The following is an 18,448-nucleotide window of genomic DNA, read 5'->3' as shown; positions in this document are numbered from 1 at the left end:
TTGTTTGTGACGTCATATATCTTAAAAAGTTGACAGGGTCTGGCAGTATTATATTTATCGCTACACCTTTGACGTCCCCGCTAGGACAGTGGTATGTCTCCGGATTTACAACGCTAAAATCAGGAGTTCGATTCACCTGGGAGGGCTCAGCAGATAGCCCTAGGTGGCTTTGCTATAAAAAAAAAAAAACCGCATACACGCTACACCTTTTATAAGTTTTGAACTAAATAATTAATATAATACACTGATGTAATTGATTTTATGGAATTCACAGTATTTGCACTTGAGTGCTCAAAATTATCTGCTTTGTTTTTCGTTGCATTCTTATTTTCTGACTTAACTTTGGGTTATCGCTGGTTATTTAAACACCTACTGCAAAAACTGTATGTAATTTTCCATCTTTTTTCCATAAAAAATTATTGTTTCCATATTTAAAAAGTTAAAAGTTAGCATTGTACAATGACAACTTTGAGCCAATAACAACCAAATTGTAGTGATTATGGCTCATCTTATAACAAGAATGCTTACGTCCATGCATGCACTATTTATAAATTTTCTTTCCAATTACATCCAAGTAGTAAAATGCATGAAGTGTCAGATAAACCTGTTAACTTAGATGTGCCCCACTATCCGTTTCTGCATGCTTACACATAGTAAACAAGCATATGAAGTGATGTTGGCATAATGCCACACTGTTACTTCCCCACTGTTACCAACCATCGTTAAATTCTACTAAACAAGCTCATTTCTCCTTGCCAATAAGAATGTTTAAAGGTAGAACAAACGCTTTCTGATTTGATAGAGAACAAAATAGAGAAACATTAATTGAGTTGCTTCATAGCCTATTCTTGTCATTATCCAAGTGACAACCCTGGTACACAGCTACCCGCGCACTTACAGAATATTTGCAGGTAAGTAACATTTACCAAGAAGGAACAGTTTGGGTAATAGTTAACTATTTTAAAACACTCAAGCACAGAGTGTCTAATACTGTTACATTTGGATTTTTCTGCAACATATTTAAGCTTACTCCTCTAAAAAAATCATAAAATGACTTATCAATTGTAGTAATGAACACTTGTCATATTTTAACTATGGTATAAAAATGTTGTGATATATCAACATGGTATAAAACTCAAATATTCTAGGGTACCTAGACATAAGTAGCTGGACTTGTAAAGGTACACAATAGAATATTAGGAGCAGTTTGTTTGTTTTCCTAACAAATTACATTAAGATAAAAGTTTTCAACTATTATTTGTTTTACTTTGTTCATTAACTTTGATTTGTGATATCTGGTAGCTCAGACTAAGAGCTCATACTTAACTGACTCAAGATGCTTCACTTTAGCTGCTTTCTGGTAGAAAAACTTCTCAGTATATTGAACTCTCTTCATACGATATTACGTTACTACTTAAACTTAATATTCACTCGTGTTACGCTATTGATAGAAATAAGGGAACGATGATGGGGTTAGTTCCTCCAAGAAAAGTTTCGTATGCACTTTTTTATCACTGTATGACATTATTATCAAAACATAATCATTTAATTTACAATGTGTAATTTCTCAACACGTGCTATGTCTAATTTAAGTTTTCTTTTATGCTATTAAAGCTTTATACCTTATATTTAATCTATATACGTATCTTTATTTAAGATACTTTATATTTCTTGAAGTTTGTATTGGAAAAGTGAAGAATATGGCATTTGAATATGCATTAAAATTGTTCTTTTTTAGCCATTAGTTTAAGATAACAATTATGAAGCCCATGCATGCAGTTATAGTGCTATGCTTTTCGGGATCATTGTTCCTGCAATCCCATTGTGTTCCCCCTCCTTTATGGGATGTTAAAGATGCAAAAAGTGAGTATAATGTTGAAAAAGCTGCACAACAGAAGACTGATGATGATGAGAAAACTAGGAAAGAAGAAGAAATTCAATTAATGGAAGCTGGTATTTTGGATTCTGTTCAAAAGTTCTTTGATTCTGACGACCCAGAATCAGGAGTCACTAAAATCTCCGATTACGTGGAAAAGTTTGGAGGTAAGTCCATTTTTTGTTTATCGAAGATAAACATTCAGACAAAATTTACTTGAAAATACTTCATAGTTTTAATTTTGCTAAAAATCGAAAACGTTTGTTTGTTTGTAATTAAACAGAAAGCTACACAGAGGAGTATTTGTTACATAATGGGTATTGAAACCCGGTTTCTATCGTTGTATGGCCTAGAGATTATCTTATTGTACTAAGAGGTTTAAAGGTGTCTAGTTCGAGCCATAATGCTACCAGGCACATTTCGCATCTTCATCAATGGGTTCATTGTAAGAGTGACAATCATTCCCGCTGTTCGGTTAACGTAGATAATATAGAATTGTGGAATCTAGTGTTAGAACTTTGGCCTCGCTTGAGAATATGGTATAAAGACAGTGTCACCGTTACATGCAAATGTTTGTTTATCCTACTTGCCCTGAACAACATAGAAGGTTGCCAACATATTTCTCGTAAGAAGTACAGAGATTTATTTATTGTTTTTACAGTTGTGTCTAAGTTTGTCCTTTCTGTCCGTTCTTGATTGATTCTTCCGGGAATACGTTTTTCAAACTTTCCTGCTGTCCAACTAAAACAAATCTCATGAGTTACATTTCTACTTGAGTATACCAAACTTGAAACTACACTTCTCTTCCTCATTTTAAGCTGAAAAGTATTAGATGATTTGTCCTTTACATGTTATTATTTCATCAAATCCTATACATTTGCAAACTTCTTGCACATTTTTTAGTTATGTTCATCTGCTTTGTCAAATAAGGTACTCCACTTCGTCAAATCTTTTCACTATTGCATGAATATCTTTCCTCCTTTTTTTTCTACTTGAATAACACTATCAATACATCATTATGGAACACTAATAATATCATCATTACATCACTCCAAAACACAGACTTTTTACCTTTGTCATATGGTCATAATGCCACTGGATGTCTTCATCTTCTCAAGATAAAAATCATGGACATTTTATGGTATTCTTCAGGTAGTTGATAAAAATTTTGTAAGTATAACGTACAGTTATTATGACTAAAACCCTTTCATGACACAGGCATATTCATATAAATGTTTCGATATTTTAATGCAGATTGCCTGTACTTAGCTAGAAATTCTAAGTAAGCATAACATACTCAGCTTTACGTAGTGCTTATTGTACCCTTAGACTGAGCACTTATTGTCAGGACTAAATCATTTATGTCTGATTCTGTATGTGGAGAGTGCAATAGATAAATCGTTAATTATTTTTTCACGTTAAATCAGACGTTCTGGATATATGTCAAAATAAAGACACACAAAAGATTGATTTAGTTTCCTTTAATAATGAGACTAATCTTCTGACGTAGTGACTTCTGGGAAGTGCTGACACAGCTTGACTAGAATGAATTTTCATGCAAAGTAAGTGCTTCACTAGAGAACTGGCACAACGATCATCACGCGCTGATTGCCCAGATTTTCATATAAGTTTGCTGCATAAAGAAACTAGCCATAGTTAAGAAATAAAATACGTTTCCCGCTGCCGATTTTTATCAAAATAGTAATTTCTTTATGACATGCCAAACATTTATGTCAGCGTCTTTTACATTAGTCTAGACTGACACAGTGAAACTCTTCGTACGTTTTATGCAATTATGGGCTATTAAAACCTGTTCACTAGTGAAAACGTCGGAATCACAGTCGACTCTTACTTTTGTTTTATTTCAACCACAATATAAGATCGATCATCTCATTAGAACAGAAAATATCTGCAGACTTGTCTTTATACAGATGTTTCAAAATAATACTGAAATTGTCGAAATCTCTAACAAAACGATAATTTTCTTATTTAATGTTGTTTTCACAGTGGTTTTGAAGGACCTAGTCAACCGTGCCCTTTCTGGGATTAATGGACTACTTAAAGGACTGTCTAATAAAGGCGATTCAGATGGTGAAAAGGAGGTAGGCCAGTAATTATGTGTTATAGAAATTTAAATAAATTATTTTCTCTTGTTAGAGAGGTTATCTCTTGACTTTTAATTACTGTTTAGTATTTCGATTGTTAAAATGTTTTATTAATCGTTAGATGCAGTCCTGTTATTTCGAGAAAACAGTAGAATGTTCTTAACATTGATTATGCCTACTACCTTAGGTACATAACAAAATTATTTAGTATTATGTGAATACGTATATATATGTATACATATTATTTACTAGATGTACTTCCGTAGGGTTCCCGAAATTTTCTGTTTTCAGTGTAAATTAAACCAAAATTAAAGTTAACAATTTTTTTTTTATTTCTTGCTTTTGTAGTTCGTACGTCATTCTGTGTTGTAGCCTACAGAACGCATAATTCTTCTCGTAATTCATGGAATGTGCAGTTTTACTGACGTCATGACAGTACAAATTATAATGTGACGTCAGTTTAGTGCCTACTAACTGACTGATGGACAACACACTACTGTATAATGTTGCGAGTGCTTAAAACAGGTAGCCCTCCAGACGGCCTTTGGCCCACTTTCGGGAAATAATGCCTATTACTGAAATTGAGTTGTACTCAAATGATGGTAAATGATGGTTACTAGCACTCAGTGGTCTTTATTCATTTTCTGTTTAAATTTATATATATCACGCTTTATTATAAAAAAAAAAGTCTACAATAACGGGAAAAGGTGTTTATAAGTAGTAAACATCTTGAGGATTTCAACTAGTCTTACTGTTATCGATTCAACAGCAAGAAACTGACCTAAGTGGGAGTGAAATATTAGTATTATCTATGAGTATATAAATATATACGACATTATTTACTGACATTTCCGAACGTGGTGAATATTCTGCAGATAGCAAATGGTACTAATGTTTTTATGAACATCTCTATGTTATAGTTTATACTGTTGTTTTTGTTTAACTTATATGTTAATAACCCCTGCGGGTCCCTAGAAATCTTATTTTTTAATTTCAACAAGGCAGAGTTTATTATTTTTTATTAGAGAGATTTTTGGTTGAAATTTTCTTGTATTGGTAACAAGAGGTTTAAGCCTATAAAGATATACAATTTTAAGTAAATTGTAATTATTACTACAAGAAACAATTACACACTATTCCATTACTTTGTTGGTGCTTGAGAACTCAATTTTATATTATCAACAGTTAATGTTTTGTTTTTCATTATGTTTCAGATACTATTAATATTTAGTAATCCGTAAAGAGCAATTTTTAATTGACACATATTTAAATTAAATTTTCATTGTGACCAGAACAGTAATTTAGAGATTTTGTGTAAATTATGATTTAATTACACTTAGTTTTTAGAACTCTTATTACTTTCTCTTTTCTTCTTAACCAGGAGGTGACAACTACAAGAATTGAGGTAGAAGGATCAAAATAAATGTTCAATATTCTGATCATCAGAACAAACGATGGGAACGAATAAAACGTTTTCTTTCTTAACAGTTTCACTTCTTTAATATAGAAAGTAATATCAATGTATGATTACCAAGGATATGTCTTTTAGTCAACATTATTTCTTTGTAAATCTTTTATGTTAAAATATTCATAATGACTCTCGTTACAATTCATGCAACACTGATTTGTTTATTTGTTTTTATTTTTATCTTACCGATTACACACACAAGAATTCATGTTTATCTTACATTGCTTGTTTCGTAATTGGCATATGAGTAAGTTGTGACTGGATTTCAATATCACTTTAGTGCTAAATCTGTACATACATATTTCATAAACTTGTACCTAGATTTTGAGAGAAAGTTACAACAATGGATGTTTATAACACTTAACGTTTATTGTTAAGTTTTTTCGTTATATTACACAGATGAATAACATTTGTTTATAAACTGATCTACCTTTTTCTGAAACATGTTATAGCATCAGACGATTTAACTTGTACTAAAATATCTTCCAAGATTAGAATATCTACCCTTTGTCTCCTTACGTTATGAAATTAGTATAGACTTAATTATGTTTCCTGATACTTATAAACTAGCACAACACTATTTCATTAGGTTAGACACAGTAAAATAAGAAAGTGCACTTGACACTATCAAATGTTAACAAAAATATCATTCATATTCCTGGAAACTTGAAATAGTTAAAGTGGCAGAAGATAAACAAACGAAACTCTTAACTCTTAAACAAGGAGTAAGTGATTCTGTTCGTTATGAAAACAGAGATCAAATGTTTGAAAGGATATTACCTTCTCTGGCATATTTACCGTTTTAAAGCACAGTATTAAGACATATCAATGTGTCTTTAACATTCTTCACCAAAATAAGTATTTAGATCATGTCTATAATACTACGTAGTAGTAATAACATGATACCATGATACCATGATATTAATTCCTGCCTTTCAAGAGTAGTACACGCAGAAAACAGAAATATTGAAATATGTTTTATTTAATTACACAAACAATCCTCCTGTAATATCAGAACTTTAAGTGTCACTGATTTAATAAATATGGTTTCCAAGGACACATTTTTTAATGTTATGTAACACTAAACAATGGTGTACTCGTATGTTGATTTTTAAGGCGGTATTTTTATAATATTTTGTGAATCATTCTACTAAAAGTAGAAGTATTTTCTAAATATAAAGCATTTAATAGAATAGATACGATCAGTTGATACGTGTAGGGTCTATCATGAACAATATGAAGGCCATGACAGTCCAAATCTCTAATAGTTTGTATTAACCTTCCTCTTCATTTGACATTAATCCCATCTAATAATTCAGTCTTTTACCGTCAGATGACAAGAGTAGTTGGGAGATGCTAAAATATTTACATCAAGAGATCTGAGTAGCTGATGTTTTATTATCTTATTCCACTGAAAGAACTAACTGTTTGATAAGCTAATTTATTTAACAAGCAACAGATTTGATCTTCCTGTAATTACTTTACATCAAATTCTTTACCATCAGTTGTCTTGAACAGTTACATTTAGTGTTAAGTGGACATGTTAATACTTTTATTTAGCTTATTTAAATAGCGTGAAGAAAAGTACTAGATTTTTTTGTTATAGTACGTACAGATTGTTGAATAATAATTGTAAGACACAAGCCTAAATGTTAACTTTAAATGCTCTCTTTAAACACTTTGTGAATTCTACAAGTTATTTTACCGTTAAAAATAAAAGTTCATATCATTCAAGAATAACTTTAATAACAAACTAAACTCTGTTAAATCATTATATTAATGATTGTTTACCACTTTATAAAGGTTTGCCAGAGACATAGCTGAGTCTGATACTATTTAGTCGTTATTCTGTTTTTTTGAGTTTTCCTGAGTCTACGGTAAATTTGCGGACCTACAACGCTAAAATCCGGTATTCGATTCCCAGTGGAGGGCAGAATATGCATAATCTATTGTACACATTTGAGTTAAAACAAACAAAGATCTGTTCTTTTATGTTGTAGGAGTTTCGATTAAACCTCTAAAATCGCGTATTTTGTTTATCTCAGCACTGGTATCCTAGATACGCCATCTGTTTATTATCTCGGGAATTTATAATAAGGTTACATTTAATACATTTTGTTCTTTACCCAAAAGTACGCAATAGGCTATCTTCGCAGTGTAAGGCGAGGTGAACAAACTCCGAATCTATGGTTATAAGCCCTGCACTTATGCTGAGCCACTGGGTAATAATTGGTAAACACAAATAATTTTGAGCTGCACCAAAATGTATATTGTATTTTGTAGTTAAGCTTTTGTTTGTGTGTAATTAATCTGTGTTCGGCCCTTAACTGGTACCGAAACCCGGATTGTAGCGTTGTAAGTCCACGGACACGCCGTTGTGCCATTGGGGGGAGCTCTTGCCTAAACGTAGAGTGAAGGCCTACTTTAAAGATGTTAGTCGTTTTGACATAATTATGTGAGGAACAATCCTATATATACATAAGAATTTGGTGATTAATTTGGTTATTCTGATTTACATATATCTGTCTCTAGGGTATTTTGAAAGTTGATTGTGTATTACATGAACCCATTATCATATATAATGGTAAAATTCTGGATTCAATTTACTCAGAAATTGATAAACGTGGACACGAAATAAATTACAACATTTAAGACTAATTTGTAATGATTTATTATTAATACTTTATATGAAGCTGATTTTAAACACTCATTAGATATAGTTACAAATAATGTAATATCAATATTACAAAATGATTAACAGTAATAAATTATTTAAAAAATATGATCAATAGGTACAAAAATGTCAGCGGAAGCTTTGATCTTGGACAAAAAATTCAATGTCGTTTCACTTTGTTACTAGGCTGGATATTCTTCCGTCTAGAAATGAAAATAGAAGTGATTATTGTTGTTTAATGATAATTTACTACACCTCTTTAATAATACGAGTAAGAAAAATTATGAAATTAATAACAGTTCTTTTTCTATTTATGGGTGTATAGTTTAAAACTGTTCGAGATTTCTAATATTAGTGAAATGTTGTAAACTAGGATGTGAATTGAGAAAACGCCATCTATTGCAAGAATCAACATTTAAAGATAGAAAACATAAAGTATGAACTCATGTCAGAAAAAGCAATTCGAGTGGTATTTGTGATCTGTATTTTTGAACAGTAAATCGAATTATAAACTTTAGTAAAAGGGTAAAATATGTCTTATGAAGGTCAAATTTATATTATCAACACAGGTGTCGCTACGTGCTTAAAAAGTAGGGTTGCGTAAATTTTGGGTTACGCTATTTTAGCGAACATGGTTTTCCTTTCTTGTTTTTCAAGACACATAATGGAAATTCCGGGCACAGTCAAATAGAATTGGGTCAAGGATTCCGTATGCCTGTGCCCCTCCTTATTAAATACGTACCATTTCAGTCACCGAAAGGAAAACAAAAAGTGAAACGTGTTATAACACTACTTACTAGCTATTTGAGAACTGCTTGCGTAATGAGACAAGTATATTCAGACTGTGCATGAAGATAATCACTGTTGTATAAATTGAATTTGAAGAACAACAAACAAAATCTGTAATTTTTAGCAATATTATCTAACTCACTCGTTTAGATTTCAGACTACACAGCACGACAAGGGTAGGGAGAATTCAGGACTTTTTGCTTGTTTCTAGCATTCCTGTTAAATTCAGCTTTATTTTCTTTTCGCTCAAAGCATTTATCTTAATGTCAGTTTCCTATTTTTCTATTTGATCCATCTTCTGTGCGTACTCGTTTAATTAATCATATCACAGGTCCTATATCAGAAACAAATCTGTCATTATAGTACTCAGTTTTCTGCAACCTCACTATCTACGCGTGCGCTGCATTTCATTTGAACGCATGTAAGCAAAAGGCGAATGTAAATGTGTTTTAGCAAATACCTTGTTCAACAACATATTGAAAAAGGCTTGCCAAGGTTTTTAAAATGGTCTTACATAAATCGTAAAATAACATTATAAGTTTAACTACTGATTGTATGAAGTAAGGTAAAGTTTTGAACCTTAATTCAACTAAAGCAAAAAAACCAGTAACAAGTAATAGTGTAATGTATCTCTTCACCAAATATACCTCATACTTGATAAAGACTAACTAATGTTAGATATAAGACAAATGGACTTTTAAATTTCATGTCTGCGTTTACAGAACTTTCATATTACTTCAGAACTCCTTTATTTACAGAAGTACTTTTGGGATAAACGTACTGATATGATAGCTGATGTTTTGAAAGTCTAGTTACAATAATAATATGGTTTCGACTTACTGCTCTTTCCTGCCATCTCAGTCTTAACCAATCATTTAATTCAGAATTGTGTTTGTGGTTTAATCAATTTGTTTAGATTGTACTCATTAAAACGGGTACGGTGTGTGCAAGTCGTGTGATGAACTAAAAAGGCCGTAAGGTTTTTGGTTTTTACTTTACTCCTGGGCCCCGTAACAATACTATGACTACCACTGCATTAGTTTTTTTAGCTTTTTTTTCATTGAACAGTGGACCAAGTTTAAGTGTAAACTAGAATATTTATTGAGGATATGTTATCTAATGAAAAGAATTAGCATTAAAGATAAAAATTCTAGTTTAAACATTTCTGCATAGTGTATAGTATATACGCTTAGAGTAAGGCGTTTTGCTGTCAAATTAATAAGTGCCTTGAATTAAATTTCATATTTAACGATACAAAAAAGGCAAGCGAGCAAACTCGAGGTTCTTTTTCAATTGGATTTGCGAAACCAACATTTTGAGTTACGTAGTCGCTTGATACTTTGTGGCAGCCATTGATTTATTTGATGCAATACATACTTTCGACCAGCTGGTGATTTTACGCATCTACAAGTTTGAAGCTTTGAAATAAAGCGTTAAAAGTATTGCAGCGGAGATGTATTAGATTAACAGAATAGATTTGTATTTAATCAAAGTTAAATAAAACATCAAACTAACGTGTGTTTAATTGTTATTCAATTTCATTCCTTTCACTTAACAAGCGAGTGAAATATGGCGATTTTACAACTCTGTTAATAAATTTTATTGTCTTGATTAGGAATGTTTTGTAGTGATATTCTAAAAATGTTTACTGTGTTAACTATATGAATTTTTGAAATCTGCCAGCTGTATTTCAGAAACTAATGAACAAGGATTTGTAATTCATGTTCTATTTTTGATTTTTGTTTAGGAAGCACAGTTGGGACACTATATTATATAGCTGTTAGGGGTTCATCTGCAGAGTTGGTAGTTGCCAAAAATAATGTTGTCAACAAATAAATAAGTGAAGAGATTGTCTAAATTGGAATTGGACACGGATCTTCTCACTGTTACAAAGGTTAAAATAATGGTTAAATATGAGTGTGACAGATTTAATGTATTTGGTAACATTTAACCCATTGATTATGTAACTGACAGGTGCACTGCCATACAACTCTTACCGCTTCCCCTTCTGTTGTTACACTTCCTTCAGTTCCCGTTGTTCCGCTGTCTGCACCCATGAAGATTTGCCAGGCCTTGATAGACCGCTCTACAAGCATTTGCAGTCCATCTATGACAAAATATTATAAAATGATAATTATAACAAGATATATGCATGTTTTTTCATAAAGTCGTCAAGAGTATCAATATTTTGTTGTTGTTTGTTTTTACCATGCACAGTACACTATCTATTTTGTGCTCACCGTGGGTATTGAAACCCAGTTTGTAGTGTTACAAGCCTTCTGTGTGGAGAGGGGCGAAAGGTACAAGAAATAAATATTACATGATCGATTATTTTTACATTATGGAATTCTAAGTGATAATTGTGAGATTATAACTAGTAATTTCTACAACTGTTTGTACTTAGAAAATGATTTATCTGTTTTCATGTTTTCCACATAATGAGAACTTTCACTCACTGTTTGTCTACAGAAATCGAATCACTAATTAGTTTAACCACCAGATTAACTTGCGAATTATAAGTACTACAACTTAGGTTAAACACTAAACAACTCTTAATAAATTTTATATAACCAAATATAAACTTTAAAAATAAAATAAGTACATTTTTATAAAGATATAGTGATTCTTTATACAATGTACTTTACCAAAGGAACTCAACTGAAATGTCTGACAAGAGAAATGTTATTTGACTAATAGTAGCTATACATATAGTAGAATTACCACCTTGTTTATGGTGTTGAATATTTTTATTGCTTCTAATAGGGGGCCCTAGCATGGCCAGGTGATTAGGGCACTAGACTCGTAATTTGAAGGTTGTGGATTCGAATCTCCATCACACCAAACATGTTCGCCCTTTCAACTGTGGGGGCGTTATAATGTAACAGCCAATCCCATTATTCGTTGGTAAAAGAGTAACCCAAGATTTAGCGTTGGGCGGTGATAACTACATGCCTTCCCTCTAGTCTTACACTGCTAAATTAGGGACGATCATCGCAGATAGCCTTCGTGCAAATTTGCGCGGAATTCAAAACAAACAAACAAGCTTCTAATGATTTTACTTTTCTTACTCACCAGTAAGTTTTTTAACTTTCTCCATAATTCTTTTCATTACTGTGTCAAGAGCTGGCATTTCTTCCCAAAACAAAGCGCTTTTCTTTAATTGTAATTCTGTTTCGTAGTCAATGTCTGTTGTTTCTAATGGGGAAGCAATAATAATGGTTGCTATAATGGAAGCAAAGATAAAGGCAATAATTAAAACTGTACACTTCATTGCTATAATTAATTAACGAAATAGCTTTGAAGTAACAATGAAAAAGAACTTTATTCGTTGAAACTTTGTACTAAAGACTGAGAGTTTGACTATATATATAGAGAGAGTAAATCGATTGTAACCGTATTGAAAGCTCGGCTACATTATGACGATTAGGAATTAAACAAATCAGAGAGATTTTCTCTGGGCGTTTCTTGGTAGCAATTAACATTTCACTTGTATTTGTTAATGACACATACATCTGCAACTCGAAATATTTTTGCTGCTTCTATGAATTGTCTCGTATCAATCTGTCACATTTCGTTTGTTTGTAAGGTGACTCGACTGCAACTAAAAAAACAAACAAATGAAACATATCAAATGTGTCATACTTCCTTTGTGAAAATCTAAATATAATTTTGTTTCCATGATGCAGGAAAGCGAAATAAAAAGTGATTCAGACATATGTTGGCAAGATATTGTTGGATTTTTTTCGATTATTCTGAAGAAGGAAAAGTCACACGGGTGAAATAGTTAATATTCTTTATATTTATTGTAGGATACTATTTGCTGTTTACGCAGCTGTTACAATTGTTCACGCGGCTCCTTCGCTTTTTAGTAAGAGAAAAGGCTGAAATGGTTCCTTCGAATCCCCTTGATGAAAATATCAGTGAGTCAAGTTATGCATTTTATTTATGATTGCTCCATAAACAATGATTAAAGGTATTCTTCGGGTTAATCGTAAAATATAAAACAGCATTTCAAGTGAACATAACAGTATCTCAACCGCATACTTTGTACGTTGCATATCACTGTGTCGATGTCTTTCATCTAATACCAACACTTTTCTAGGCTGCAATGAATCCTCAGTCAAAACATTGTTTATATCAGCTACAATACATTATTTATTATGGTATTATGTACGGTGCACAAGGAGTGCGATTGAAGTATTGTGATGTTTACCGAAAACAGTATTAGAGGGCAAGAATAGTGAGACTTGTTAAAAATCATTAAAAATTTTAGTATGGTGTACTATTAAACAAACTACCAATCACAAGCCACACAACGCCAGCAAAAGACGTGATGCACCATAATATTTCAAAAATTTAGCTTTCAGGACGTACCATTTAAAAAAAACTACTTAAAACTAACATTTAGATACCACTAAGTATTCGAAGAAAATGGTTTAGCACGATCAGTGATAAATCATAGCAGTAGGCAATTGAAAATAAACGAGATATTTGATTTGTTTATTAAGAACAAAAAGAAATTGTGTGGTCTATAGAAGTGAAACCTTAGAATTGAATGTGTAAAAGTGGTTCATGATACATTTTATCATCTATCACTTTGAAGTTTGAGTACATGAACTAGCAAGAGAATAATTTTCAGAAATTATCTTCCTAACATTCTGCATTTTCTAATAAATACTTCTACTATTTATGGGCAAACACGAAATATGGGGTGTTTATAAAAAGTTGTCAATACATATTCTAATAACAGGCAGTTCTTTGAAGACAATTAGAATGGACTATTAGATCTGATTATTTCTACTTTGATCTATTGTATGAGCCAACTAATGTCTACATAATAATTTTGTATTTAATTCTCTCGCTTGATAGGATGTTTCATATTAAATAACTCTAGGTTTATTAGTTACAGATATCAGTGAAAAAATATTAAAACGCGTGTATCTTATTTGTTTTACTTCATATCTAAAGATAGACCTGGCACTGAAAGAGTTGTTTATCCACAAACGAGACAGTGAAAGAGTTGTTTATCCACAAACGAGACAGTGAAAGAGTTAAATCTATTATGATACTGTTTATCAGTAAATTGTACTGCTTCAGTAAACATACTTGTCTTTTAAGTTAACAACAAGTTATCATTTAAATTTCTTAGACTGGATTTGTTGAATAAAACACAAACAAAGCTAAATGATCTTTTATTAGTTGATTATATTTCTGCTAGAAATTGGATCAGTTATGTGAATATTTATGAAGTTTTAACTCAGCTGTCTTAACAGTTTGTTTGTTTTTTAATTTCGCGCAAAGCTACACGAGGGCTATCTGCTCTAGCCGTCCCTAATTTAGCAGTGTAAGACTAGAGGGAAGGCAGCTAGTCATCACCACTCACCGCCAACTCTTGGGCTACTCTTTTACAAATGAATAGTGGGAGTGATCGTAACATTATAACACCCCCACGGCTAAAAGGGCGAGCACGTTTGGCGCGACGGGGATTCGAACCCGCGACCTTCAGATTACGAGTCGCATGTCTTAACACGCATGGCCATGTGAGTGGAGGAAATGGATCTTGAGTGGCATGTTGCACTTCATTGTTTTGTATGCTTTGAGAAGTTTGTCTACCAGCTGAATGTAATGTGGGGCTCTGTAATTGCCAAGACAATTGTCAACAACGTTTTTGAAGGCTTTCCAGGCAATCTTTTCCGGCCCAACTAACAGATCTTCGAACCGCTTGCGATTAGGAGTCGAACGCCTTAACACGCTTGGCCATGCCGGGCCCTCGAGTGTCTTAAAAGTAACATTCTTCTTCATCTCTACGTTTAGTTAAACAAAGATATTCATGACTTCTGTAAAGATAGAGCAAATCTCATGTTGAGCATTCGAATTATGTTTAAAGGTAAACAAATATAATAGAAGTTTTTAACTTTGTTTCCATGTGTCACAGTGGTGTGTCTGCGCTACACAATAGGTTTCGATACCTGTGGTGCGTAGAGCACAGATAGCTTATTATCTAGCTTTGTGCTTAACTTCAAACAAATGTTTTTAACTCATTGAAACTTGAACACGAGAAGTTTCTTGTTTGTTTGTTTTATTTCGCGCAAATCTACACAAGGGCTAGTTGCACTCGAGAAGATTTCTTCGAAATATGGAAAATTGTAAATTTTACCATAACAGTTGCAACGTCAGACATAAAAAAGTATTTTTGATACAGATTAGTATTTCATATTATTTGTACAAGGTTCTTGGTTCGTTTCAAACGGCTCGGCATGACCAGATGAATTAAGGCGTTCGACTCCTAATCTGACGTTATAATATGACAGTCAATCCCACTCTTCGTTGGTAAAAGAATAGCCCAACAGATGGCGGTGGATGGTGATGACTACCTGCCTTCTCTCTCGTCTTACACTACTAAATTCCAAAACAAACAATCGTTTCAAGTTTCGCGCAAAGCTACATGAGGGATATCTGCGTTAGCTGTCCTTAATTCAGTAGTGAAAGACAAGAACGCGCAACTCACACATTGCGAGTCAATGCCCTAACCAACCGACCATGCTAGGTGATAGGTGTGGCCATTACTGCAGTAGAATTTTAAGCTTTACTATATTATTAAAACTAATGAGCTGCCAGAAGAGAAAACAGCTTTCAGATCAAATTTGTACTTTTTTTTTCAGACGTCCTGCGGTAGATCAGTGGTATGTCTCAAACCTATAATGCTAAAGTCCAAGGATTCGATTCCATGCTGTGAATAGAGTACTGATAGCCCAATATTTAGCTTTAAGTTATGAATACCCAAGCAGCTTATTCAGATTACGTGAGAAATAAAATAATCGTAAATTTAAAATAAAAATGTAATTTTGATTGATCTGAAAATACTATACTTTATAATATAGATTTTTATGTATGTATATATATTCTATTATTTCTAAATGCTTAAGAACACTGAAATCGATGTCGGTTTAAACTCATATTACCAATTTTATTTATTTACCTTTTATTTTGTCTTGTTACTAAAATATAATTAAACTGTCTATATTTCTTTGCAAACTTAATTGGTTGAAAATAATACGAATACAAGAAGGTGGTAAAAAGTTAAACATTTGCACAAATAGTTTTCTTATTAAAACAGTTACTTTATCTTATAAACTGTTCATATTAGATTTCTTTTGTGAATACCTGAATACGTCTCTATTATCCAGCAAGAAAAGTCGTTTAGCACCCAGAGTGAAAGTAATAAAACTTGAGTACAGGTAACATTTGATTAGGTTTGATTAGTTCAATAAGAAATCACATTGGTTTAATATGTTAATGCAAATTCTAGAAAGGCATCGCTCTCGTTTACAGTTATTTATAAGTGAGATTGCTAAACAGGGATCTAGAACCGCTTTAATCAGAAAACAACCTAATATTGTCTTTAAAGAGCTACTACTACGGATAAAAGAAAAGTCCAGGGATACTTTACATTGGGACAATACTTATCACACCAAACAAAAATATCCAGTTCTAGTCGAGAAAATACTACTTTGTCATTACAGTGATGTAGAGATAAGTCTGAGAGCTTATAACGATAATACATTGGTTTCGATACCCCTAGCAGGCACAGCACAGACAGCCCATCGTGTAGTTTCGTGCTTAACAGCAAAAAAAACAACAACAAACAAATGTTACAGTAGAATGTAAATATATATATACACAAAAGGGCCGAAAATATAATTATAGCAGACATTCCTCAGAAGAGGATATTTAGACAAGATTTAAGATGAAATCATTTTGTTTTTTACTCACTACTGAAGTAAGTTATAGCAATCAACTTTACAATATAAACATTAAATGATTTGTTTGTTTACAACTAGAGTGAAGGCTGATGTTGAAGCAAATAATCAGAACCATTGCATTTCTTGTGATATCTTTCGACATACCTGCATAAGAAAAAGTTTAGACCAAAGAGAGATATTTAGGAAGTTTTTAATGAACTGCATTTTCTAAGAAGATTAGGACATTTCGTAAAGATCTGTGCTCGTTCAAATCTTCCAAGACAAATGAGTTTGTTAACAACGTTTGTCAAATATGTTCTAACGTTGTTAGGATCAGAAAATATGAAGTTACTTTAATCTCACAATTAACTGTATTATGTATATATTATTTTCTTTTTATTGTTGCTTTATTTAAAATTTTATGAGATATCAGATCAATCGATATTTCATAAAATATAATCCCACTGAAACATCATCGTTGCTTAGTGCATTTAAATAGAAGCAGACGGAAAAAAGCTCTCAATGGTTTAAATTCACATAATCATTATTTTAATAATGAATAAATAATTCTCCGAATCATTCTCAAAATCTGAGTCAGTAAGTCAGAGCTCTGAACAACCTTGTCAATTGAGTAAGTTAATGTATGGAGGACATTGGATATTGTGGTTAGGCATATATTGGTTACACAGAATGATTCAACCAACTATTGAAAGAAATTATTGATATAGTTTGACAGGTGTTAGACTGTCTGAGTTTCTGAAAGTAATGTTATTTACACATATAAACACTTTAAAGCTATGCAACCTAATAGAATAATAAATTTGGACCAGCATTTTCTATAAATGATATAAAATAAAATAAAAGTTACATAATATGTTTTCCAGTAGAATACACTCTTATTATATATTTTTGACAGAAACACAGTGGTTGATCTTCCAAATATCCTGTTTTTGCAAGTGGAGCAAAAATAATTGGATTATTTCAAACTAATCAACAAACGAAAATTAAAGTAATACTAGTTTTAGAAACTGCTTATATTGCGTAAAATAAAAGCTACATTTATTACAACAACAATTATAAACTGCTCAAAAAAGTAAAGGAACAAGTAGGTTTTTTTATATAATTTATCTCAGAGTTCCAAATGTGATATTATTTTATTTTAGGTAATTTGCCTTATTTCAGTTCCATCTGTACCCATTTTTAATGTGTAATGAACGGTAAAACATGGAGAATTAATTTTTTTAAAATGACCAGTATCACCAAAACTAATATTCCGTATGAAACAATACTTTAAACAGTTTACATGCGTTTATTCAAGAAATGTTTGAAACATTCAATATCTAGTGTGACCTCCACGGGCTGTGACACACTCCTGGCATCGATTTGACACACTTCGAATCAGTCTATCGATGTTATCTTGGGGTCTGGCAGCCCACTCCTCTACCAGGGCTTGTAGAAGTTCCTGTACATTCTGAGAAGGGTGCTGGCGTTTACTAACACGACAACATATCCTAACAATGTTCAATCGGATTTAAATCTGGAGATCTGGCGGGCCACTCAAAAGTCTCTATTCCTTCCTAGTCGGGTAAGTCCATACACAGTCTGGCGACGTGGGCTCGCGCGTTAACCTGCATGAAAATCAGCCGTTCGCTGACAGCACCGGCAAAAGGCCTCACAATGGGTTCCAGAATTTCGTTTCTATATCGTTGTGCGTTTAGAGCATCTCTGTCGAGTATGAGTAAGTCCGTGCGGCCACCCAAGCATATGTCTGCCCAGACCATTACAGAACCTCCT

The 18,448-nt window shown here is 32.5% G+C and overlaps 2 protein-coding genes across 2 annotated transcripts; one reads left to right on the top strand and one right to left on the bottom strand.

Moving 5' to 3' along the window:
• Positions 1–677: 677 nt before the first annotated feature.
• Positions 678–5,466, top strand: LOC143232209 (uncharacterized). The gene is made up of 4 exons (XM_076467362.1): positions 678–911; positions 1,739–2,043; positions 3,884–3,978; positions 5,363–5,466. The coding sequence occupies exons 2-4, from the start codon at positions 1,761–1,763 to the stop codon at positions 5,402–5,404; spliced, it is 420 nt and encodes a 139-aa protein (XP_076323477.1). The 5' UTR covers positions 678–911; positions 1,739–1,760; the 3' UTR covers positions 5,405–5,466.
• A 2,636-nt stretch (positions 5,467–8,102) lies between these two features.
• On the bottom strand, positions 8,103–12,237 carry LOC143232210 (uncharacterized). The gene is made up of 3 exons (XM_076467363.1): positions 11,985–12,237; positions 10,910–11,019; positions 8,103–8,326 (listed from the first exon to the last, which is right to left on the bottom strand). The coding sequence occupies exons 1-3, from the start codon at positions 12,181–12,183 to the stop codon at positions 8,306–8,308; spliced, it is 330 nt and encodes a 109-aa protein (XP_076323478.1). The 5' UTR covers positions 12,184–12,237; the 3' UTR covers positions 8,103–8,305.
• Positions 12,238–18,448: the final 6,211 nt, after the last annotated feature.

Source organism: Tachypleus tridentatus, chromosome 11, assembly GCF_004210375.1.
Source record: "Tachypleus tridentatus isolate NWPU-2018 chromosome 11, ASM421037v1, whole genome shotgun sequence".
Lineage (NCBI taxonomy): Eukaryota > Metazoa > Arthropoda > Merostomata > Xiphosura > Limulidae > Tachypleus > Tachypleus tridentatus.
This window is presented reverse-complemented; position numbering and strand designations above follow the sequence as displayed.